This window comes from Nerophis lumbriciformis, linkage group LG32 (assembly GCF_033978685.3).
Source record: "Nerophis lumbriciformis linkage group LG32, RoL_Nlum_v2.1, whole genome shotgun sequence".
NCBI lineage: Eukaryota > Metazoa > Chordata > Actinopteri > Syngnathiformes > Syngnathidae > Nerophis > Nerophis lumbriciformis.
The window spans coordinates 11216653-11241370 of record NC_084579.2 but is presented as its reverse complement, the minus strand read 5'-3'; the positions used below and the strand labels follow the sequence as shown (position 1 = coordinate 11241370).

At 39.9% G+C, this 24718-nt stretch overlaps 1 protein-coding gene across 1 annotated transcript; it reads left to right on the top strand.

Annotated features, from left to right (window-relative positions):
• The first annotated feature begins 290 nt into the window (after nucleotides 1-290).
• Nucleotides 291-24662, top strand: smad4a (SMAD family member 4a). The gene is made up of 11 exons (XM_061926930.1): nucleotides 291-458; nucleotides 7196-7544; nucleotides 10049-10223; nucleotides 10295-10324; nucleotides 10399-10602; nucleotides 10683-10790; nucleotides 10941-10991; nucleotides 18985-19168; nucleotides 19250-19418; nucleotides 19519-19657; nucleotides 22134-24662. Exons 2-11 carry the CDS (start codon nucleotides 7305-7307, stop codon nucleotides 22343-22345), a joined length of 1512 nt encoding a protein of 503 aa, XP_061782914.1. The 5' UTR covers nucleotides 291-458; nucleotides 7196-7304; the 3' UTR covers nucleotides 22346-24662.
• Nucleotides 24663-24718: the final 56 nt, after the last annotated feature.

Here is a 24718-nt window from a genome sequence, read left to right as displayed (position 1 = left end):
CTCCTCACCCTTAAACCCCGCCCCCGGCCCCGCCCACCCCGACCCCACCAACCCTGACCCCGCCCACCTCGTGCCGCGGCACAGTGATTGAAAAACACTGCCCTAATGTATTGGCCTACTGGTGTTTTGGTCCACTGCCAGCTTTCCTATATAAAAAAAGCACATTTATAATGCATTTGAATTAGGGTTGCGGTTGAACAGCTTTTATTTGCCAACCTTTAAATTAGTATTCTACTATAAAACATTATTGATGCAATCTGCGCATGCGCAGTTCGTCCGGTGTGGGAGGGGAGGAATGTTCTGTTTATTTTCTGTGCGAGCGAGACAACTGTTGTTAGCATCTCTCGCTGCGCTCACATGCGGACATTTATCACCAGCGGAGCTCAAACACGACCCTGGGGGATCATAAGACCCCAGAACAGAGTGGCCTGACCGCGGAGGACCGTCACAGAAAGAAGGTTAGTAAGCTGGAAGTCACTAAAAGTCTCCTATAGTTAGCACTAGCCGTCAGCTAGCTAACTAGCCAGCTCGCCCTACAAATCAGTCACGCTAGCTCTAATTGGAAAGCGCCATTATTTCCCCCCTGTTCCTTCTCTCTATTATTTGCGTTAAAAGTCGTCGATTAACAGACGAGTTTGTGTTCGTCATTGGTGTTGTTGCGAGACGTAAACATTTTATTTTAATTACTGTTAGGCCCAGCTAACGCAAAAACAGCACCACGGATACAGTATGTTAGGCTGGCGGTGTTAGCTCACAGCAATAAACCTGCTCATTTTCTTTTAAACCTAAACTTGTAGATAATTTACAACAACACACTTTTGCTCTGCATGTTTATCCTAAAGTATAAAGTCATGCGTATATCGTGTGCCTAATTAGGTACATGTGGTGTTGTTAACAGCTAATTATTCTCTAATTGACCTGAGCTATTAACACACATATTACTAAACATTTTATTTTTTATCTCGTATTGTTTACTGTCAATATATGGTGTTCCCTACATTGTACTGTAGTACATCCATTTTCTACCGCTTGTCCCTTTCGGGGACAGAAAAGACTTGACTCTCAAACATACTTGCCAACCCTCCCGAATTTTCCGGGAGACTCCCGAAATTCAGTGTCTCTCCCGAAAACCTCCCCGGACAAATATTCTCCCGAAAATCTCCCGATTTTCAGGTCCATGCGGACCTGAGTGAGGACAGCCTTTTTTCACGACGGGAGGACAACAGGGTGACAAGAAGAAAATCATCCAGACTAGAGATAAATTGTATTATTATGTTTATCTTACCTAAAAATAAATATATTTATTAGTTAAAAAAAAATAAATAAATAAATAAATGTTTACTATATTTTGCTAAAAACATCAAAATTAATTGTATTTTTATTTGTATTTTTTCTGACTCCTTATTACATCCAGCCATAGAATTATACATTAAAATAAACATATTTGAAATAATTAATTTTAAATTATCATAATAATTCATTTAAAATGACCATATTTAATTATTAAAATAAGTGCTTGTTTATCAACAACTTTATCATTTTATTCATTACATTTTGAAGCTCTCAGAAGCCAAGTTATGTTATATTCCTTAATATTTATTTATGCAAGTTTGAAGTATCTATTATCTAAACACAGTTTTGTTTGCGTATTTTCAGGATATATATATATATATATATGTATATATATATATATATATATATATATATATATATATATATATGAAATACTTGACTTGGTGAATTCTAGCTGTCAATATACTCCTCCCCTCTTAACCACGCCCCGCCCCACCCCCGACCACGCCCCCCACCCCCACCTCCCGAAATCGGAGGTCTCAAGGTTGGCAAGTATGCTCTCAAAGTACCACCATAATGACCAACATTAATAAACAGTAGCGTAGTTGGCCTAGGTCAGGGGTCGGCAACCTGCGGTTCTAGAGCCGCATGCGGCTCTTTAGCGCCGCCCTAGTGGCTCTCTGGAGCTTTTTCAAAAATGTATGAAAAATGGAAAAAGATGAGGGGAAAAAATATATTTTTTGTTTTAATATGGTTTCTGTAGGAGGACAAACATGACACAAACCTCCCTAATTGTTATAAAGCACACTGTTTATATTAAACATGCTTCACTGACTCAAGTATTTGGCGAGTGCCGTTTTGTCGTACTAATTTTGGCGGTCCTTGAACTCACCGTAGTTTGTTTACATGTATAACTTTCTCCGACTTTCGAGGACGTGTTTTATGCCACTTCTTTTTCTGTCTCATTTTGTCCACCAAACTTTTAACGTTGTGCATGAATGCACAAAGGTGAGTTTTGTTGATGTTATTGACTTGTGTGGAGTGCTAATCAGACATATTTGGTCACTGCAAGACTGCAAGCTAATCGATGCTAACATGCTATTTCGGCTAGCTCAGGGGTCGGCAACCCAAAATGTTGAAAGAGTCATATTGGACCAAAAATACAAAAACAAATCTGTCTGGAGCCGCAACAAATTAAAAGCCATATTACATACAGATAGTGTGTCATGAGATATACATTGAATTGAGATGACTTAAAGGAAACTAAATGACCTCAAATATAGCTACAAATTAGGCATAATGATGCAATATGTACATATAGCTAGCCGAAATAGCATGTTAGCATCGATTAGCTTGCAGTCTTGCAGTGACCAAATATGTCTGATTAGCCCTCCACACAAGTCAATAACATCAACAAAACTCACCTTTGTGCATTCACGCACAACGTTAAAAGCTTGGTGGACAAAATGAGACAGAAAAAGAAGTGGCATAAAACACGTCCTCGAAAGTCGGAGAAAGTTATACATGTAAACAAACTACGGTGAGTTCAAGGACCGCCAAAATTAGTAGGACAAAACGGCGCTCGCCAAATACTTGAGTCAGTCAAGCATGTTTAATATAAACAGTGTGCTTTATAACAATTAGGGAGGTTTGTGTCATGTTTGTCCTCCTACAGAAATCATATTAAAACAAAAAATATATTTTTTCCCCTCATCTTTTTCCATTTTTCATACATTTTTGAAAAAGCTCCAGAGAGCCACTAGGGCGGCGCTAAAGAGCCGCATGCGGCTCTAGAGCCGCGGGTTGCCGACCCCTGGGCTTGCTATATGTACATATTGTATCATTATGCCTAATTTGTAGCTATATTTGAGGTCATTTAGTTTCCTTTAAGTCATCTAAATTCAATGTATATCTCATGACACACTATCTGTATGTAATATGGCTTTTAATTTGTTGCGGCTCCAGACAGACTTGTTTTTGTATTTTTGGTCCAATATGGCTCTTTCAACATTTTGGGTTGCCGACCCCTGGCCTAGGTACTCATTAAAAACAAGGCAGAGGTTGCATTTAACAAGTATTTTTAATATTTTTGGCCACTGTAACATTACACACATTACATTGAACAGTAACATTGTGTTTGATTTAGGGCTGGGCGATATGGCCTTTTTTTAATATCTCGATATTTTCAGGCCATATCGTGATACACGATATATCTCTCGATATTTTGACTTAGCCTTGAATTAACACTTGATGCATATAATCACACCAGTATGATGATTCTATGTGTCTACATTAAAACATTCTTGTTCATACTGTGTTAATATATGCTCATTTTAAACTTCCATGCAGAGAGGGAAATCACAACTAAGTCAATTGACCAAAACTGTATTTATTAAACAGTTATTAAGCAGTGGCACAAACATTCATGTAATTTCCAAAACAGAAAGTGCAAGATTGTCAGAGACATTTTAAAACAAGCTATTAGTGCACTTTTGTGCACTAAGATGACATGTCAAAACAAAACTAAATTAAAGTGCACTTTTTGTACAGAACGCCACTGCAATACTTTAAAAACATGATGTCACACAAGATATTTCAATAAGTGTCAAATAAAAATGAGCTGCATAATAGGAAATCAAATAGTGTTCGTCCTTCGCTATGTGGTAGGTTCCTGCGGACATTATCTCCTTTTTTTCTTACGGTGTTGATCTGGAAATGTTTGCCTCGGCATTTTGGTGGTGTGGGCGTGTGGCACCAAATGGAGATGTTGACATGCGGAGTAAGCACTCTTCATTCTCTAGCAGGTGACTTTTCAAATGATGCTACATATTAGCAGTAATGCTACTTTTTGTAGAAACACTTTTGCCCCACACTTGACAAATTACGGTTGTCTGTTCGACATATTCCCACTTGAAGCCAAACCACCGCCAGACGATGGGCCCCCTGCTGTTTTTCTTGGGAATGAATTCTTCCTTCATTTGTTACCAGCTTCGCACCTTCTTTCTCTCGTATTACCACTCGCACCACAGCTAACTTTAGCCATGCTACTACCTCTCTGCTGCGCGAGGGCGTATATGTATGTGACGTATGTAGAAGGTGCGCTTGCTGTCTGTGAGAAGGAGACACAAGAAGGAGTGGGAAGAGCCTGTCGTGTAATGCCAGCAGCTAAAAGCAACTGCGTGAGAACGTATACTCGAATATCACGATATAGTCATTTTCTATATCGCACAGAGACAAACCCGCGATATATTGCGTATGTCGATATATCGCCCAGCCCTTCCTGAGCTGTTAACACACATATTCCATCCATCCATCCATCTTCTTCCGCTTATCCGAGGTCGGGTCGCGGGGGCAGCAGCCTACGCAGAGAAGCCCAGACTTCCCATCTCCCCAGCCATTTCGTCCAGCTCTTCCCGGGGGATCCCAAGGCGTTCCCAGGCCAGCCAGGAGACCTAGTCTTCCCAACGTGTCCTGGGTCTTCCCCGTGGCCTCCTACCGGTCGGACGTGCCCGAAACACCTCCCTAAGGAGGCGTTCGGGTTGCATCCTGACCAGATGCAACACACATATTACTAAACATTTGATTTTTTTTATCTCGTATTGTGTTGGCAATTATTATGTTATGTTTAATGTCTATTGTCAATACATGGTGTTCCCTACATTGTACTGTAGTACATCCACTTTCTACCGCTTGTCGCGGGGGGGTCGCTGGAGCCTATCTCAGTGGTTCTTAAACTTTTCTCACCAAGTACCACGCCAGAAAAGACTTGACTCTCAAAGTACCACCATAATGACCAACATTAATAAACAGTAGCGTAATCGGCCTACATATTCATTAAAAACAAGGCAGAGGTTGTATTTACCAAGTATTTTTAATATTTTTGGCCACTGTAACATTACACACAGTTTGAACAGGAACATTGTGTTTGATTATAGGAAAATAAAACACTGTACTTTAATGAAGGGATTCTTTGGCATATTATTATTATCGGCGGTCACTCGAACGAGTATGACGATCCTCTTGGTAGGGGTGTATCCCTCCATGGAGGATGCCTGTGCTTTACGTGGGCAGACTGGTGCACAGACAGTCACCACACGATCCTTGACGGAATCGGGTCAGGGTCCAGTGGCATGGAGTCCCAAGACGACTGGGGACCCTTTTCTGCTGCAGCCTTCTTCCGCCATCGCAGCCGTTGTGGTAGTTCTTAAATCTACCGTCTTCCGCCTGCTCCGCCGTTGAGGTCTTCACCGTATCCCTGGCTAGGGGGCAGTCAGGTACTAGGCCTTTGCCAAGGGCCACCTGGGGTAACAGTAGTAAAAGGGTTAACCTCCTAGTGCCCCAAGACCCCATAGAGGAGCCTCCACTGCCGGATGCACTTTAATGTCATGCCCAGGACTTTGGCATACCACTCGGTAGAGCCCGTACCACAGTTTTTTTTTCAGTTCAGTTCAGTTTCAGTTTATTTCGAACATGCATACGATACAATGTAATGCATCGCACATTTCCAGTTGTTTCGTTACAGCACGTCCGAAAAGGAGTAGGACGAAGCAGAGCTTATTTAATCCTACCCCTTTTCATACCGTAGCAATTTTTATCCAATTTCCCTGTTCTCTGTAACAGAACAGTGAACAAATAAATAATATACCATAGTAAGCATACGAATATTAAATACAAAAATAATCTCTGTCTCAATAAAAAAAGGGAAAAGAAGGGTCCAAGATGTTCATCATGATTCTTGTTTCGTGTACTTTGTGAACACTTGTAGTTTGAACAGTCTCTTAAACTGAATCATATTGGTGCTTAGATTTCTTTGGTTAATCCGTTCCATAATTTAATTCCACATACTGATATACTAAAGGTTTTAAGTAGGGGTGTCCGATAATGGCTTTTTTGCCGATATCCGATACTCCGATGTTGTCCAACTCTTAATTGTTGATTCCGATATCAACCGATACCGATATATATACAGTCGTGGAATTAACACATTATACCTAATTATGTTGTGATGTCCCGCTGGATGCATCTAACAATGTAACAAGGTTTTCTAAAATAAATCAACTCAAGTTATGGAAAAAAAAATGCCAACATGGCACTGCTATATTTATTATTGAAGTCAAAAACTGCATACATTTTTTTAACATGCCTCAAAACAGCAGCTTGGAATTTGTGACATGCTCTCCCTGAGAGAGCATGAGGAGGTTGAGGTAGACGAGGTATATTGTAGCGTCCCGGAAGAAGGTATTTGTTCTGTTGTGTTACAGTGTGGATGTTCTCCCAAAATGTGTTTGTCATTCTTGTTTGGTGCGGGTTCACAGTGTGGCGCATATTTGTAACAGTGTTAAAATTGTTTATACGGCCACCCTCAGTGTGACCTGTATGGCTGTTGACCAAGTATGAATTGCATTCACTTGTGTGTGTGTGAAAGGCCGTAGATATTATTTGACTGGGCCGGCAAGCAAAGGCAGTGCCTTTAAGGTTTATTGGCACTCTGTACTTTTCCCTACGTCCGTGTACCACTCCGTACAGCGGCGTTTTCAAAAGTCATAAATTTTACTTTTTGAAACCGATACCGATACTTTCCGATATTACATTTTAAAGCATTTATCGGCAGTCCGATATTATCGGACATTTCTAGTTTTAAGTGTTGTAAAACCTTTAGTATATCTGTATGTGAGAATCAGTTTGAGAATCTTTGCTATAGTACATGAATTGACCTCATTACAGTAAGTTCACCTGCATAATTACGTCAACGACTTCCTTTAACAAATGCTCATCTTATGAATTTGAAGAGGATGTACTGCATGTTTATTGTTATTCTTGAACTTGGATTTAATAGATTGCAGCGGCATTCTATTCGCAACTTTCACACTAAATAATTCACTTGCTTCTCTTTGTGTCTCAGGTTTCTGGCACTGCGCTTGTATCGACTCTAAAGCGGCCTCTGGCACAGGCACATACACTGGAGCGAGAGACAGAGAGAAACTCCCCAAGGCTGAAATCTAAGGAGCAGGATGTCCATCACGAACACGCCCACCAGTAACGACGCTTGCCTGAGCATCGTCCACAGCCTGATGTGCCACCGACAAGGGGGGGAGAGCGAGAGCTTCGCAAAGCGAGCCATCGAGAGCCTGGTCAAGAAGCTGAAGGAGAAGAAAGACGAGCTGGATTCGCTCATCACGGCCATCACCACCAACGGGGCGCATCCCAGCAAGTGTGTAACCATACAGCGGACTTTGGATGGTCGCCTACAGGTATTGGAGGAATAAAAACAATATGCTTTACGCAGGGGTGCCGCTAGGGATTTTGGGCCCCATGAAAATAATCTTTACAGGGCCCCCAACACAGTCTCATTATTTTTTCTGTATTATAATTCCATCATCATTAGGGGCCTCTCTGGGCCCCCCTCCATCATGGCCCCCTTGAATCCGTCTCCTTTACCCCCCCTTTTCGGCGCCCCTGGCTTTACGCCAAAAAGCTGTGTTCGTCCACACCCGTCTTGTCCAAGAAACACGAATGTGTACTTGATCCACTTTTTACTTAATAGATAACAACATAATAGATGTCTTATATCGCATACAACAATGGAGTGAGACAGCAGGACACAAACATTAGCAAAACTAGCATAGTTGTGTGAGTTAAAGTGCTAACATTTCACTCACAGCAACATCATGCTCCGTTAGTTCGGATAAAGACACAAAAACGTACAGCTCCACAGCCAAAACTAAAAAAAAAACCCCAACATATTTTTACATTTGTGTTAACAAAAATGGGCATATACAGTGTAAGCAGGGTGGGTCAACTGTGGCAGTGTGGTGCTTCAAAAGCGTCTGAGCGCCTCTTCTCTTAAAAGTAGAGATGTGCGGATCGATACTGAAATATCAGTACCACAGATACCAGATCTTTATGCCCTAATATCCATTCTTAAATCAAAATATCGATACTTTTGATAATTTAGTTCAGCGGTGTCCAAACTTTTGGGGTGAGGGCCATATTAATAGTTTTGTATTTAAAATAAATTATACAAATATTTAAAGACATCATTTTGTGTCAGCTTTGTATTACAGGTGACTATTATTAATTATTGGTTACACCAATTCAGCCATGTCTTATTACATACCAATTTTTTTGCACTTTTTTCTTAGATTTTATTGTTTTTTCCCCATGTAAGAATAGAATTTAAAAAAAATAATAATATGATTGTAATAATCATATTATAACACAAATTCTGCCCGTACAAAAATATTAATGTTCAGTCACTCATTTAAGTGTTTACTAAGGTAGTTGTAATTTTTCAAATGAATTCATCCATAAATTAATTATTTTTTTAAAACCTGACTAACTAAACTTTGTTTGCATTTCTAGTACCGGTACAGTACATTTCTATTTTGAGAGCTTCTAATATTTTAGATCAGGGGTGTCTAATTTGTTATACCAAGGGCCGCATACTGAAAAGTCAAGAATGGGGGGTGCATTTAGATGTGTATATATATACAGTACAGGCCAAAAGTTTGGACACACCTTCTCATTCAATGCGTTTTCTTTATTTTCATGATTATTTACATTGTAGATTGTCACTGAAGGCATCACAACTATGAATGAACACATGTGGAGTTATGTTCTTAACGAAAAAGGTGAAATAACTGAAAACATGTTTTATATTCTAGTGTCTTCAAAATAGCCACCCTTTTCTCTGATTACTTGTTTGCACACTTTTGGCATTCTCTCGAAGAGCTTCAAGAGGTAGTCACCTGAAATGGTTTTCACTTCACAGGTGTGTTTGAAGCTCATCGAGAGAATGCCAAGAGTGTGCAAAGCAGTAATCAGAGCAAAGGGTGGCTTTTTTTGAAGAAACTAGAATATATAACATGTTTTCAGTTATTTCACCTTTTATTGTTAAGTACATAACTCCACATGTGTTCATTCATAATTTTAATGCTTTCAGTGACAATCTACAATGTAAACAGTCATGAAAATAAAGAAAGCACATTGAATGAGGAGAAGGTGTGTCCAAACTTTTTTGGCCTGTACTGTGTGTGTGTGTGTACATATATATATATATATATATATATATATATATATATATAAAAACACAGAGGCTATATCATCCCTACAAGCCTGTTTCGCAGGTTTCCCTGCTTGTCGGGATTTTATAACTTTAGAAAATCCCCTGATGAGCAGGGAAACAGGCTTGTAGGGATGATATAGCCTCTGTTTTTCCTGATCTAACGTACCGGTGTATATATATATATGTGTATATATATATATATATATATATATATATATATATATATATATAATTTATTAAATGCTATACACATATAATATATATATTTAAAGATACAACTTGGTGTTATAGGTGACTAAATATACAATTATTAATTAGTATAACAATTTCAGCTTTTTCTCATTACATTCAGATTTTTTGCCCTTTTTTTCTTACATTTTGCTGTGTTTTTTTTTTGGATAGGTATATTATTTGCAAACACAACTTTTTACATTTGGATAGGTATGATATTATTTGCAAAAACAACTTTTTACATTTTAGCAGACACATTAGGTATATTTTCACAAAGTATCGGTATCGCCGATACCAGCCTAAATTTTACTCGATATCGGATCGAAAAGAAAGTCAGTGGTATCGCACATCACTACTTAAAAGTGAAGCAAACAAGTAAAGGGGAGGTTTGATTCTCGTCATTAATTTAGCATATTAGGGATTTTTTAATCATCACACAAATGCGCTTTGTTTTTTTAGGTTGCTGGTCGTAAAGGATTCCCCCATGTTGTCTATGCGCGACTGTGGCGGTGGCCCGATCTACACAAGAACGAATTAAAACACGTCAAATATTGCCAGTATGCCTTTGACCTCAAATGTGACAATGTTTGTGTCAACCCATACCACTATGAGAGAGTGGTCTCACCAGGCATCGGTATGTACACACACAACTTGGTGATCAAAGTTTTTTAAATCATTGGACACATAATATTAATATTTTCGCAGACCTATCAGGACTGACACTCTCAAGCTCAGGTAAGTTCTTCCATATTAAACAAGTTGTATTAAATAGAGACAAGCTTAAGTGTACTTGTTGTTATCTCCTCCAGGTCCTCTCATGGTGAAAGACGAGTATGACTACGACAACCAGCAGTCTCACCCCAGCTCTGAAAGCCACCTACAGACAATCCAGCATCCTCCATCCAGGCCCGGCCCACAGGAAACCTTCAGCAGCCCAGCGTTACTCCCTCCACCCGAAGGCAGCAGCTCGGCTTCCACGTCCGCCTTCTCCTCTATCAGCGCCGGACCCTCAAGTGAGTCGCCTCAATGTCCAAACACGTTAATGATGGAGCTCGTTGGATTATTATTTCCTTTTCTTTCTTTTTTTTTACAGATTCCAACCCCAACTGGAGCAGAAACAGCAGCTTCACCCCTGCGGTGCCTCCGCATCAAAATGGACATCTACAGCACCATACACCCATGTCTCACACGGGACATTATTGTACGTATATAAGTTCTGTATTTACACTCTTTGTCAGTTATTTAGCTTATTACAATATATTTAGTATGATAAGCTATACTGTCATGAGTTTATATAACTGACATATATCAACATTACCACCCTCTTCCCCTTTCTAATGTGTTCTTGCAGGGCCTGTTGGCAATGAAATAGCATTCCAGCCTCCTATATCCAACCACCCAGGTGAGTTACCGTAAATACGACAATTAACGCCTCGATTCAAATACCTGCCAATTTTCCTATAATTGCCGGCGCTTGGTATACAAAAACAAATAATTGGCAGGGTCTCTAAGGATGTAACAATATGAAAATTCCTATTAATAAGTATTATTTTTTATTATTATTAATAATTGTTGAATGCGCTCAAAAAGTACACACTAAAATAAAATCAATCAATCAGTCAACATTTACTTGTATAGCCCTTAATCACAAATGTCTCAAAGGGCTGCACAAGCCACGACGACATTGTCGGCTCAGATCCCACATCAGGGCAAGAAAAAACGTGGACAATGGGACAACGAGAAACCTTGGAAGGGACAACAGATGTGGGCATCCCCACCTGGGTGACCACTGCAATGGATGCCGAGTGGATACAGTTAATAATGTGTCATATTATTGTTGTTTGAATGTGTAAATATTAGGGCTGTCAAACCATTTAAATATTTAATCACGATTAATCGCATTTTGTTTTATAGTTAACTCAAAAGTACTCCTGATTAATGACAGACAGGTATAATTTTTCATCATTAATAAGACAGATCATTTTCAGATGGGTGTGGCTTCATATTGCTGCATGACAATGTTTTAATCTTCCCTATTAATTAATAAAATGTAATATTGAGTCTGCTAATCATTCTGTAATTGAGAACTCGACCAGAACATATTATACAAGAATTTACACAAGATTTTAGCCAGCCAGAAACCCCACATCGCCTCCACCCCCATATTCCTAAACTGGTGTATACTAGAATTTCTTTAGGCGCAAATATCACAGAATAACTTACAAAACATCGTTGACAAAGCATCATTATGTAAGACATTTTGTTAATGTCACGGTTTCCCCTAAATTGCCAAAATACCTGTGGCGGTGGAAGCATGGATAGGGGCGTGGTCAATATGACATTGCATGATTTGCTATATTGCTATATATTCTTTAAAAAGGATGTGACTATACATTTAAAACGAATCTGTTAAGTATAGTATTAACATATATATTTTTCTTACATATATTTTTGTTCTATTTTTAAATTGTTGGTGCTTATTGTGCAATGTACTTTGAGAATTTTTTTAATTTTTTTTTTTTAGAGATTTCTCCTATCCTTTTAGTCACTTTTTCTGTAGTAAAACGATTGGCAACACATTTAGCATCTATTTTTGGGGTCATAGGCGACTGTACTCGTGTTTAGAGACTCTGTTTGGATTCTGTCGCGCCATCTCTGTGACCAAAAGCCTGATGTCACACTTGATTCGCCTTCCTGGGAGCCTTTCTCTCATTAACAGTGTCATCTTAACTTGTGAAGATAGCTGTCCGCGGGTATAACTCGAATATACGAACGTACGCCCACGGTGCGGACATGATGTCTCCGCTCCAGACAACCCTATGCGTATGGCTGATGCATGTGTTTGCTGCTGGGATGTCACCTCTTCTCACGGTGAAAAATAGTCCTTTCTTGTTGGGAGAACAACTTTCCATGGCTTTGAACCTGATATTTCTATAATGTAGACTTTCCGGGACGGCGTGGCGCAGTGGAAGAATGGCCGTGCGCGACCCGAGGGTCCCTGGTTCAATCCCCACCTAGTACCAACCTCGTCATGTCCGTTGTGTCCTGAGCAAGACACTTCGCCCTTGCTCCTGATGGGTGCTGGTTAGCGCCTTGCATGGCAGCTCCCTTCATCAGTGTGTGAATGTGTGTGTGAATGGGTAAATGTGGAAGTAGTGTCAAAGCGCTTTGAGTACCTTGAAGGTAGAAAAGCGCTATACAAGTACAACCCATTTATCATTTATCATTTATCCGTTGTCCATTTCTGCTCGCTTGTGGCTTATCAGTAACAAGTGAACTGCAGTCAAGTTCCCCCTGCTACGGCATGGCAGGATGGTCAAAAAGGAAGTGTTCGCGTTAAAGGGGAACATTATCACAATTTCAGAATGGTTAAAACCATTAAAAATCAGTTCCCAGTGGCTTATTATATTTTTTGAAGTTTCTTTTAAAATTTTATCCGTCACGCAATATCCCTAAAAAAAGCTTCAAAGTGCCTGATTTTAACCATCGTTATAAACACCCGTCCATTTTCCTGTGACGTCACATAGTGAAGCCAACACAAACAAACATGGTGGAAAGAACAGCAAGCTATAGCGACATTAGCTCGGATTCAGACTCGGATTTCAGCGGTTAAAGCGATTCAACAGATTACGAATGTATTGAAACGGATGGTTGTAGTGTGGAGGCAGGTAGCGAAAACGAAATTGTAGAAGAAACTGAAGCTATTGAGCCATATCGGTTTAAACCGTATGCAAGCGAAAGCGACGAAAACGACACGACAGCCAGCGACACAGGAGAAAGCGAGGACGAATTCGGCAATCGCCTTCTAACCAACGATTGGTATGTGTTTGTTTGGCATTAAAGGAAACTAACAACTATGAACTAGGTTTACAGCATATGAAATACATTTGGCAACAACATGCACTTTGAGAGTGCAGACAGCCCAATTTTCATCAATTAATATATTCTGTAGACATACCCTCAAGGAAAACAGTCGAAAAAACGGAAAATAACAGAGCTGATTTGACTCGGTGTTTGTAATGTATTTGAGAAAATGGCGGATTGCTTCCCGATGTCGTCATCGCTCCGAGAGCGAATAATAGAAAGGCGTTTAATTTGCCAAAATTCACCCATTTAGAGTTCGGAAATCGGTTAAAAAAATATATGGTCTTTTTTGTGCAACATCAAGGTATATATTGACGCTTACATAGGTCTGGTGATGATGTTCCCCTTTAATCGGCCGCTAATAAAATTAGTACCGTTATTGAAATTTATAGTTAACGCGTTATCGCGCTAACTTTGACAGCCCTATAAATATGTTTTGTCTTATTCCTTTTTAATTTGTAAAGGTTTTACAGCAGTCATTCTAAACCTTGCGGCCCGCAGGCGGGAACGGGTTTAAGTCGGCCCGCAAGATGAGTTTGCTAAGTGTAAAAATTAGCTGCATTTTTAAATGAACGAAACCGCTGCAAATACATTGTTTTTTGGCACCAACATTTTTACAAAATGTCTCTGTCAAAAAAGAGAAAAGCAGTGTTACTAGAAAAAATTATCATCCTCCTATTTATTCACAGGAGTCAATGGGAAACCGCATATCTTTGTGGGCAAATTTTCTCTGTAATGAGCATAAAAAAAAACCAAAGCTGCGCTCAGAAGCACGCACAAGCATATGTTTAGCATCCTGAGATTGTCTGCCACTGAAGATGTTACACCTGATACTGATGCACTTGTGAAAGCTAAAAGATGCCAGGTTTCAGGAGTAAAATAAACAATTGGTAACGCCACTTAAAATGCTGCATGAGGCAGTGCACCTTGATATAGTTCTGTGAAAATGATTGTCTTCTGTGGATATTTAAAGAGAATGAACAGTGTGTGATTTAGTACTGCAATACTGTCAGTCTCTGAAGTTTATACATTTGATTTGTTGAAATTGTTTATGCATTGCACAGCTTTATTTTTCTATCAATACACAGTAATGCCTACAAGGCAGGGAGTATCAACCCTTCTAAATAGTTTCTACTTCCGTTTGCATGGTTTGTTGAGTTGGCACAGGATTAATATGTGGAAATGACAAATGAGGTAGTTGATGCATAGAATACTTTTTTAAAATTTTGTATTTTATTCAACCCCAGATACTGTACAGTAGGTGGTGACTTACAGTATATTAGTTTTGTAGATACACATAGGTAAAGTCTAAGTTCATTGTGTTCTTCCGTGTTTTTAAAACTGCACCATTTTTTTAAACATATTTTTCCAACTAACTTGGAAGTGTTTTGTCAAAAAGATTATTTGTGATATGTACCGTATTTTCCGCACCATAAGCCACCCTGGGTTATAAGCCGCGCCTTCAATGAACGGCATATTTCAAAACTTTGTCCACCTATAAGCCGCCCCGTGTTATAAGCCGCATCTAACTGCGCTAAAGGAATGTCAAAAAAACAGTCAGATAGGTCAGTCAAACTTTAATAATATATTAAAAACCAGCGTGATGTGGGCGCGCATGGAGTCGTATATCAACATGGACGGAGCTGCGTGAAAAAAGCCACCCGGCCTCTTCGCGTAAACTTACCTTAACCACTCGCTCATCTTTTCTTCATCCATCCATCCCTTCGAGTTAGCTTTTATGATGACGCCGGCTGGAAAGGTCTCTTTTGGCAAGGTCTTCCTTTTGAATATCACCATGGGTGGAAGTTTCTGGCCATTAGCATGGCAAGCTAGAACCACAGTGAAGGATGACTTCTCATTCCCTGTGGTGCGAATATTCACCGTACGTGCTCCCGTTGTATCCACAGTGCGGTTCACAGGAATATCAAAAGTCAGTGGAACCTCGTCCATGTTGATAATGTTCTCTGGCCGGATCTTTTTTTCAGCTATCTTGTTTTTACAATATGCACGGAAAGTAGCCAGCTTTTCTTGAAAGTCTTTAGGCAGTTGCTGTGAAATAGTAGTCCGTGTGCGGATGGAGAGATTGCGTCTTTTCATGAACCAGAAACCTGTCGCTTAGTAGGAGCCATTTTGTGGTCTTTACAGATGTAAACACACATAGGAAATGAAACGTAATATCCGCGCGCTTCTTCTTCTTCTACGGGGGCGGGTGGTTGCTTACAGTAGAAGAAGAAGCGCTTCCTGTTCTATGGGGGCGGGTGCTTACCTTGGCGGTTGCTTGCGTAGAAGAAGAAGCACTTCCTCTTCTACGGGGAAAAAAGATGGCGGCTGTTTACCGTAGTTGCGAGACCGAAACTTTATGAAAATGAATCTTAATATTAATCCATATATAAAGCGCACCGGGTTATAAGCCGCACTGTCAGCTTTTGAGTAAATTTGTGGTTTTTAGGTGCGGCTAATAGTACGGAAAATACGGTACATCTTCAGAATGTGCTTGTTCTATTTTGGGTCAAAGTAAAAGAAGGAAAACAACCTGAAGTTGTCGTAGTTGTATTTTTAAGTTATCATGATTTTACCAGTCCGGCGCACATGGGAATAGATTTTCCCTCATGCTGCCCCTGAGCTAAAATGAGTTTGACACCCCTGTTTTAGAGTGTTTCTTAATGATAAATACAAAACGAGTGTTGCACGTCAGGTAAGTATATAGCTGTTTATCCGTGTATGGCTCTTCACTGCTATCACTTTGTTCTGAGAGAGCACAGCCTGTCGGTTCAATGTGCACAATTGAATAGTTTAGTTGCTCAGACAGCAATGTGTTTATACAATTTTAGAATAGGGTTTGACGTTTGTAATGGGGAAAGACTTCAAAGGGGAACTTAAAAAAAAAAATGTTGCCTATCGTTAGCAATCATTACGAAAGACATGACGACGGGGTTGGGAGGTCCTCTATTCCGCCCATAAAACCCTCCAAAAAACATCAAAAAACCGCCAATAATACTCTGTTTACATTTTGTGATTTAAATATTAACCAGGTTTTAGTAATATTGTTATTACAAGTGCTAACGCAGACAATGTATTTATTGCGATGACATCATTGAGTGGTCTGCTGTTTCCTCGCTTTCCTGCTCCTTGGAAGTTTATTGTAGATCATAAATCATGCCTCTCACCTGGACAGAAGAAGGCTGAGGGCATATTCCGACAAGTTTGTACACTTTGACATCCAATTTAGACCCAGAAATGGCGAGAACAACACAAAAAGACACGTGGTCAACCCCACCCCCTTCTTCCCGAGGATTGGGGGCGGTATAGCTCGGTTGGTAGAGTGGCCGTGCCAGCAACTTGAGGGTTGCAGGTTCGATCCCCCCGCTTCCGCCATCCTCGTCACTGCCGTCGTGTCCTTGGGCAAGACACTTTACCCACCTGCTCCCAGTGCCACCCACACTGGTTTAAATGTAACTTAGATATTGGGTTTCACAATGTAAAGCGCTTTGAGTCACTTGAGAAAAAGCGCTATATAAATGTAATTCACTTCACTTCATTTATGAGTCATTCTTCATCTAAATGGGAATATATAAACAATTTAGTTGTCAGCATCCTAATGACAGCAGACGTTGTACAGTAAGTGATGTAATATTAGGTTTGTTGGCTCTCATAAAGTCTGCAGTGAGCAGAAATCGGTGATGAAGGGAAAAAAAAGCGAACATCGTGATGTGTTTATGAAATGAATGTTTAAAATGATCAAAATACGTAAATATTAAATGTTATGAATGTTCCCGTTACTACATTACATATATACTTACTGTGTATACTGTATACAAAACCTTAATGGAGGTGTTTGGAGGTTTTTTAAAGGGCTATATAGGCAGAATAAAACCGCTCTGATAGGCTCCATTGTAAGCTGACTTTTGATCACATTTATTTTTTAAATATAGACTGCATTAAAAAAATATACATCCATCGTCATGTCTTTCATAATGATTTTCAACGATAGGCAAAATTCCCCCAAAAAGGGCAGTTCCCTTTTAATGTGTCTTGGATTATAGAATTATATTAGTAAAGTATATCAGTATTCAAACTAACTAACGATTAGTGGCTTCTCCACAAAATAAGCAGTATCACTGAACTATGAATTAATCAAAGTGGGGTTATGAATTACGGTTTTACGATCATTTTAGTTTAAAACGGTAATATTACTTTATTATTAGTACCATTAATCGTTGCGCTAGTCTCAATTAAGCGCACGGTCAAAAAACATAGGCATTAAAAGTTTGCTTTGTTTATCGATCATGAATAGTCAGCATCCAGAAGATTTATCTACCTCAGCATGCGCTTTAAATTGGTGGCTGCGCTACATAGCTGTTTTTGTGAAACTCATGCATTACACTTACATGTACTGTAAATAGATAGATAGTACTTTATTGTATACTATGTATATATATATATATATATATATATATATATACACACCGTATTTTTCGGACTATAAGTCGCAGTTTTTTTCATAGTTTGGCCGGGCTCCAGTGTGACTTAGTGAGACTTATATATGTTTTTTTCCTTCTTTATTATGCATTTTTGGCAGGTGCGACTTATACTCCGGTGCGACTTATACTCCGAAAAATGCGGTATATACATATATATATATATATATATACATATACACATATATATATATATATATATATATATATATATATATATATATATATATATATATATATATAATATACTGTAATCAACTCTCCAACACTATTAACGCTGCCTAAGCAGTTTGCTCGTACCACTATAACAACAATGGTGCTGCTGCTGCTGCTACGATGTGCAATATTTAATTATATTTGTTAATAAATTACCAGGTGGTCAAACATATTATTTTCCTTTCCACTTTGTCAAAATCATTATTAACGTGACAAAATGAGTTAATATAATAGACTTAGACAAACTTTATTGGTCCCCAAGGAATATACTTTATGTATCCCACAATGGATTCAGAAAGTCCTCAAAAAATAAGGTAAAACAAGAGGGAAACAATCAACAACACAAAGGAGGATATAAAAGACCACATAGCTGCTGCAACAAGCTGCCACTTGAGCGGCGCCATTCTTACAAAGTAAAACAGTGAAACACAAAAATAACTCGTAAATAATACATATTGTGCACACACCAATTGTTTTACATTTTATGTTACTTTTGTAAAAAACAGCCTGTGTTTAATTTTTTGCCTGCTTCCAATTTGTAAGGCAAGGCAAGTTTATTTATAGAGCACAATTTGTACACAAGGCAAGTCAAAGTGCTTTACAGAAAATTACAAGAATCATAAAAGTAATAATTAAAAGTAAAACATAAAATAAAATAATCATAAAACTGTTATAATTTAAATTAAAATGAAAGAATGGAGGTAAAATACTTTCAGTTGGCATATTCACAATTAATTTAAAGTGTTTTCAGCCTGGTTGACAATCTGCTGCAAAAAAACCCCCGCAACTCCTAACATATCATCAGCTGATTTGACATGATTGTTTTTTTTCACACAGCTCCAGAATATTGGTGCTCAATCGCGTACTTTGAGATGGACGTCCAAGTCGGTGAGACGTTTAAGGTGCCCTCCACGTGCCCGATAGTGACCGTGGACGGCTACGTGGACCCCTCTGGAGGCGATCGCTTCTGTCTGGGTCAACTGAGCAACGTCCACAGGACGGAGAACATAGAGAGGGCCAGGTACTTTGCTGCTTTCACGTAGATAACAAAAACTATATACAGTAATAAGCTCCATATATACATGTTTGTTTTGTTTCTTAGGCTTCATATTGGCAAAGGCGTGCAGTTGGAGTGCAAAGGTGAAGGAGACGTGTGGGTGCGCTGTTTGAGTGACCATGCAGTCTTTGTGCAGAGTTATTACCTGGACAGAGAGGCGGGACGGGCACCCGGGGACGCCGTCCACAAGATCTATCCCAGTGCTTACATCAAGGTAATGCATGAAAAACAAAATTGCGTGCTCCCCACAGCCTTTTGAACCCATCGTATCCGTTATAACTCAATGTATGAGTGTTTGTCCCGGCCTCCTCCAGGTCTTTGACCTGCGTCAGTGCCACAGGCAAATGCAGCAGCAGGCAGCCACAGCTCAAGCGGCTGCTGCGGCTCAGGCAGCAGCGGTGGCCGGGAACATCCCCGGGCCTGGCTCCGTGGGCGGCATTGCTCCGGCCATCAGTAAGTGTTGGAACTACTGTAGATCAGTCTAATTATCTTCAGGGTTTGTTCTTTACAAAGTCTACTTAATTTTCATCAATAACTGTAAATAGCACTTCAGCTCAGTTGCACAGGGTGTACCTCAAGGCTCAATGCAAAGTCCCCTTCTGTTGATCAACTACATGCTATCAATTTAAAAAAAATCGATATTAAAGAAAATATAGAAAGAGAAAAGCCTTTGTCAAACCCTAAAGATTTAGCATTGAAGTGCAGAAAAAATTCCTACACGTAACACCCTTGTTACAGCTTAGTTTTTTGTATCAGTGGCTTTGTACTAGAGATGTCCGATAATATCGGACTGTCGATATTATCGGCCGATAAATGCTTTAAAATGTAATATCGGAAATTATCGGTATCGGTTTCAAAAAGTAACATTTCTGACTTTTTAAAACGCCGCTGTACGGAGTGGTACATGGACGTAGGGAGAAGTACAGAGCAGTTGCGTCTCCCAGTCATACTTGCCAACACTCCCGATTTTCCAGAGAGACTCTCGAATTTCAGTGCCCCTCCCGAAAATCTCCCGGTGCAACCATTCTCCCGAATTTCTCCCGATTTCCACCCAGACATCAATGTTTGGGGCGTGCCTAAAAGGCACTGCATTTGCATGCCGGCCCAATCACATAATATCTGCGGCTTTTCACACACACAAGTGAATGCCACACATACTTGGTCAACAGCCATACAGGTCACACTGAGGGTGGCCGTATAAACAACTTTTAACACTGTTGCAAATATGCGCCACACTGTGAACCCACACCAAACAAGAATGACAAACACATTTCGGGAGAACATCCGCACCGTAACACAACATAAACACAACAGAACATATACCCCAAACCCCTTGCAGCACTAACTCTTGTGGGACGCTACAATATACACCCCCCGGTACCCCCTACCCCCCAACACCCCACCCCTTCAACCCCGCCCACCTCAACCTCCTCATGCTCTCTCAGGGAGAGCATGTCCCAAATTCCAAGCTGCTGTTTTGAGGCATGTTAAAAAAAAATAATGCACTTTGTGACTTCAATAATAAATATGGCAGTGCCATGTTGGCATTTTTTTTTTCCATAACTTGAGTTGATTTATTTTGGAAAACCTTGTTACATTGTTTAATGCATCCAGCGGGGCATCACAACAAAATTAGGCATAATAATGCGTTAATTCCCCGACTGTATATATCGGTATCGGTTGATATCAGAATCGGTAATTAAGAGTTGGACAATATCGGAATATTGGATATCGGCAAGAAAGCCATTATCGGACATCTCTACTTTGTACATTTGAAAAAGTAGGGGAAAAACACCTGGAACTATACTTAAAAAAAAAAAAAAGTACAAATTAAATATATGGCTGGTTGTACATTTTTTATTCAGACTTGCACCAAAATGTGACAGATTGTTCCAACTCCATTAGGTGTAGCTTTGACCCTTTCGCCGTTTGTGGAGATAAAATATGGACAGAGAGATGAGGGAGAGCAGCGGGCGGCACATTTCTCTGTCTAATCTTGTCCTTTTTTTGTCCAGGTTCTGGATTCTTGTTCCAGTTTGCATCATTGGCTCAAACTAACTTTTAGAGATGTCCGATAATGGCTTTTTTGCCGATATCCGATATTCCGATATTGTCCAACTCTTAATTACCGATACCGATATATATACAGTCGTGGAATTAACACATTATTATGACTAATTTTGTTGTGATGCCCTGCTGGATGCATTAAACAATGTAACAAGGTTTTCCAAAATAAATCAACTCAAGTTATGGAAAAAAGTGCCAACATGGCACTGCCATATTCATTATTGAAGTCACAAAGTGCATTATTTTTTTTAACATGCCTCAAAACAGCAGCTTGGAATTTGGGACATGCTCTCCCTGAGAGATCATGCGGAGGTTGAGGTGGGCGGGGTTAGGGGGCACGGGGTTGCGATAAGGGGGGGGAATATTGTAGCGTCCCGGAAGAGTTAGCACTGCAAGGGGTTCTGGGTATTTGTTCTGTTGTGTTTATGTTGTGTTACGGTGCGGATGTTCTCCCGAAATGTGTTTGTCATTCTTGTTTGGTGTGGGTTCACAGTGTGGCGCATATTTGTAACAGTGTTAAAGTTGTTCATACGGCCACCCTCAGTGTGACCTGTATGGCTGTTGACCAAGTATGTATTGCATTCACTTGTGAGTGTATCAAAAGCCCTAGATATTATGTGACTGGGCCGGCACGCAAAGGCAGTGCTTTCAAGGTTTATTGGTGCTCTGTACTTCTCCCTACGCCCGTGTACACAGCGGCGTTTTAAAAAGTCATAAGTTTTACTTTTTGAAACAGATACCGATAATTTCCGATATTACATTTTAAAGCATTTATCGGCCGATAATATCGGCAGTCCGATAATATCGGACATCCCTACTAACTGTGTATTTAAATGTCTCCTGTCCTCCTCTTGTCCCGCAGGTCTGTCTGCGGCCGCAGGCATCGGCGTCGACGACCTTCGCCGGCTGTGCATCCTGCGCATGAGCTTTGTCAAGGGCTGGGGGCCCGACTACCCGCGACAAAGCATCAAAGAGACGCCCTGCTGGATCGAGATCCATCTACACCGCGCACTGCAGCTCCTGGACGAGGTCCTGCACACCATGCCCATCGCCGACCCGCAGCCTCTCGACTGAGTCTCAAGACGTGAGCTTGTCCAAAAACTTTTTTTTTTTTTTTTTTAAATGACGGCACTCTCCTGGGAGGGCAGAGGAGAGGACTGCACAGCCACAGGGACAACAAGAGCTGGGCCAGGCGGTATGATTAGAAGCGAGGACACTGTATAGCCCGGGTAAAGCTTACCGAGTGGGAACGTGTGGCTGCAGTACACTGACAACCAGTATTTTTTCTCTATGTGGGAAATCTCTCAAAAACAAACACGTCAATGCTAGGGCTAGGCAATATGGCAACAAAAAAAAAAAAATCACGATTTTTTTTTTTAAATTAAAGCTTATTGTCCTGTGCAGGATTATACAGAGTACCACCTCCCAACTGTTTGCTACTGCAGTATCTTGTAACAAACATTTCCACCATGTTTGTTTGAGGTAATACATGCTAAAAGCTGACAACTGTCATTTTGTTCATATCTATATTTGTGTTTACTACAGGTGCAGCAGTACAGGTAACCCACGCTAAAGTCCGTACCTGGTCTTAGAGTCACGGTTTGATTCTTTTTCGGTACGTTTTGTTGGGGTAATGAGAACAACTTATTCGCCTCTCAAAAGTTACTTAGTTTTTTTTGCTCGTCATTACAAACATTCTGCAGTAAACAAAGTATAATTGGTGTAGTGAACACTATAAGACTTGTATTTCAAGTTAACATTTACTAAACAACACTTTCAAAATGGTAAATTACTATTTGTATTTTTTAATTACTTGTATACATCAGTACTTCTCAAGCACTGATGTATACAAGCGGTGACCAAGATTGTGGGGTTTTTAAAACCCAAATACTGTATCTTATACTGAATGAAAATACATTAAAGTGCAGTTTAAAATTGAGGTACCGGTACTGTAAAATTATATATGCCAACACAGATTATTTCAAGAACAAAATGTTTTTTTTTCTGCACAAACAAAAAGAACACAAAGTGTCTCTCTGCAGAGTTTTTAGTACATGAGAGAAATATTTGCAGACACATAAACAAAAAGTCTGATTTAAAATAATTTAGATATAAAAATGCCGTTACTGATTAAATTAGTGGGTGTGTTCATTCTCCCAGTCGGGACCAATACAGTCACATAGACGTTCTGAGTGCCTGCAGGTCCGCATTCAGGGCAGGATTACTGGTGAACTGCAGCAGACCGTGAAACTAAAGTCGCTGGTCCTTTTTAAATGTTGTATTTCAACTTCTATGCTCGTGTTAGTCACATGTCTTTATTTTGTTCTTGTGGGCTGCACTTCCAGCTGTGTCAGGGGAAGAGGCACATCGCTGATTGAACGTCAATCAAGCCTCACTTTTGCGACGGTGGAACGGGAGGTGGCGCATACACACGCAAACGTACACATTCACAGACACACACAGGATCACGGTCAATAAAGATGGATTGTTCCGTGCAGGATTATACCAAGCATTGTTGCTTCCCTACTGTTGACTACTGCCGTAACTTCTAACAGACATAATCGAGTAAATATGCTATCATCTGATCACTGGGATCGAACTCAAATTAATCACGATCATATAATCGCCCAGCCCTAGTTCACACTAGCGCAAGTAAATCCACTATTTATTCAAACTTATAGTGCTGCACAAACGATTCCCAAACGGTCTTTTTTCTCTCCGCTATGTGGACATTTCATGTATTTAATATTTAAACTGTGCAGAGCCCCTGTTTTGAACTTTTTAATGAGACTGCTTGGCTTCTGCTGGTCGAGTGCTCCTCATCCTCATCCTCCTCCACCGGCTCTCATATGGCTTCATGTAAGTTTTTCATCCTCCTCCTCTTTGCTGTCACATCAGGATGTTACTCTTGTGTATTGTTTGAATGCTGGTTGGTTTTGGAAGTTTTTTTTAATGATTTTTGAGAGATGCTAAGAACTCCAACTCCCGCCCCCTGACCTTTTTCAAACTGTTATTCTCATCTAGACTGGCCTGATGGTTACATGATCATCATCTTTTAAGTGATATCTCTTTTTAAGCACTCAGTTTGTCATCTTGTGCATAGTCTCGCTAAATGCTACAGTATTGGACAAAATGCATCATGTGCTAACTCGCCCTGATAGCTCAAAACATCCCAAAAGCTGCGAGAGGAAATGCAAGCCATATTGATGCGAAATGCAGTCATTTCAGTGATACTCTTTATTCCACATAATATTGATAAAACGCTTGTATTTTCCTCTTTTTTTTATGCTCTATCCATCAGCCGCCACATAACTTCCAGCATCTGAAATACATAACAAATCTGGATTATAGCAGTGTTAATATGTTTGAATAAAAATGTAATGGGCTAACATGATTGGTTTTAGGTGGAGTTTGTACACAGGAGACTCAAGGCGTTGAACAAGAAAA

Coding starts and splice junctions, on each gene's coding strand:
- smad4a (XM_061926930.1), top strand. CDS start 7,305: ATGTCCATCACGAACACGCCCACCAGTAACGACGCTTGCCTGAGCATC. Junction 19,169..19,249: donor GAGAACATAGAGAGGGCCAG/GTACTTTGCTGC, acceptor TTTGTTTCTTAG/GCTTCATATTGGCAAAGGCG. Junction 19,419..19,518: donor ATCCCAGTGCTTACATCAAG/GTAATGCATGAA, acceptor GGCCTCCTCCAG/GTCTTTGACCTGCGTCAGTG.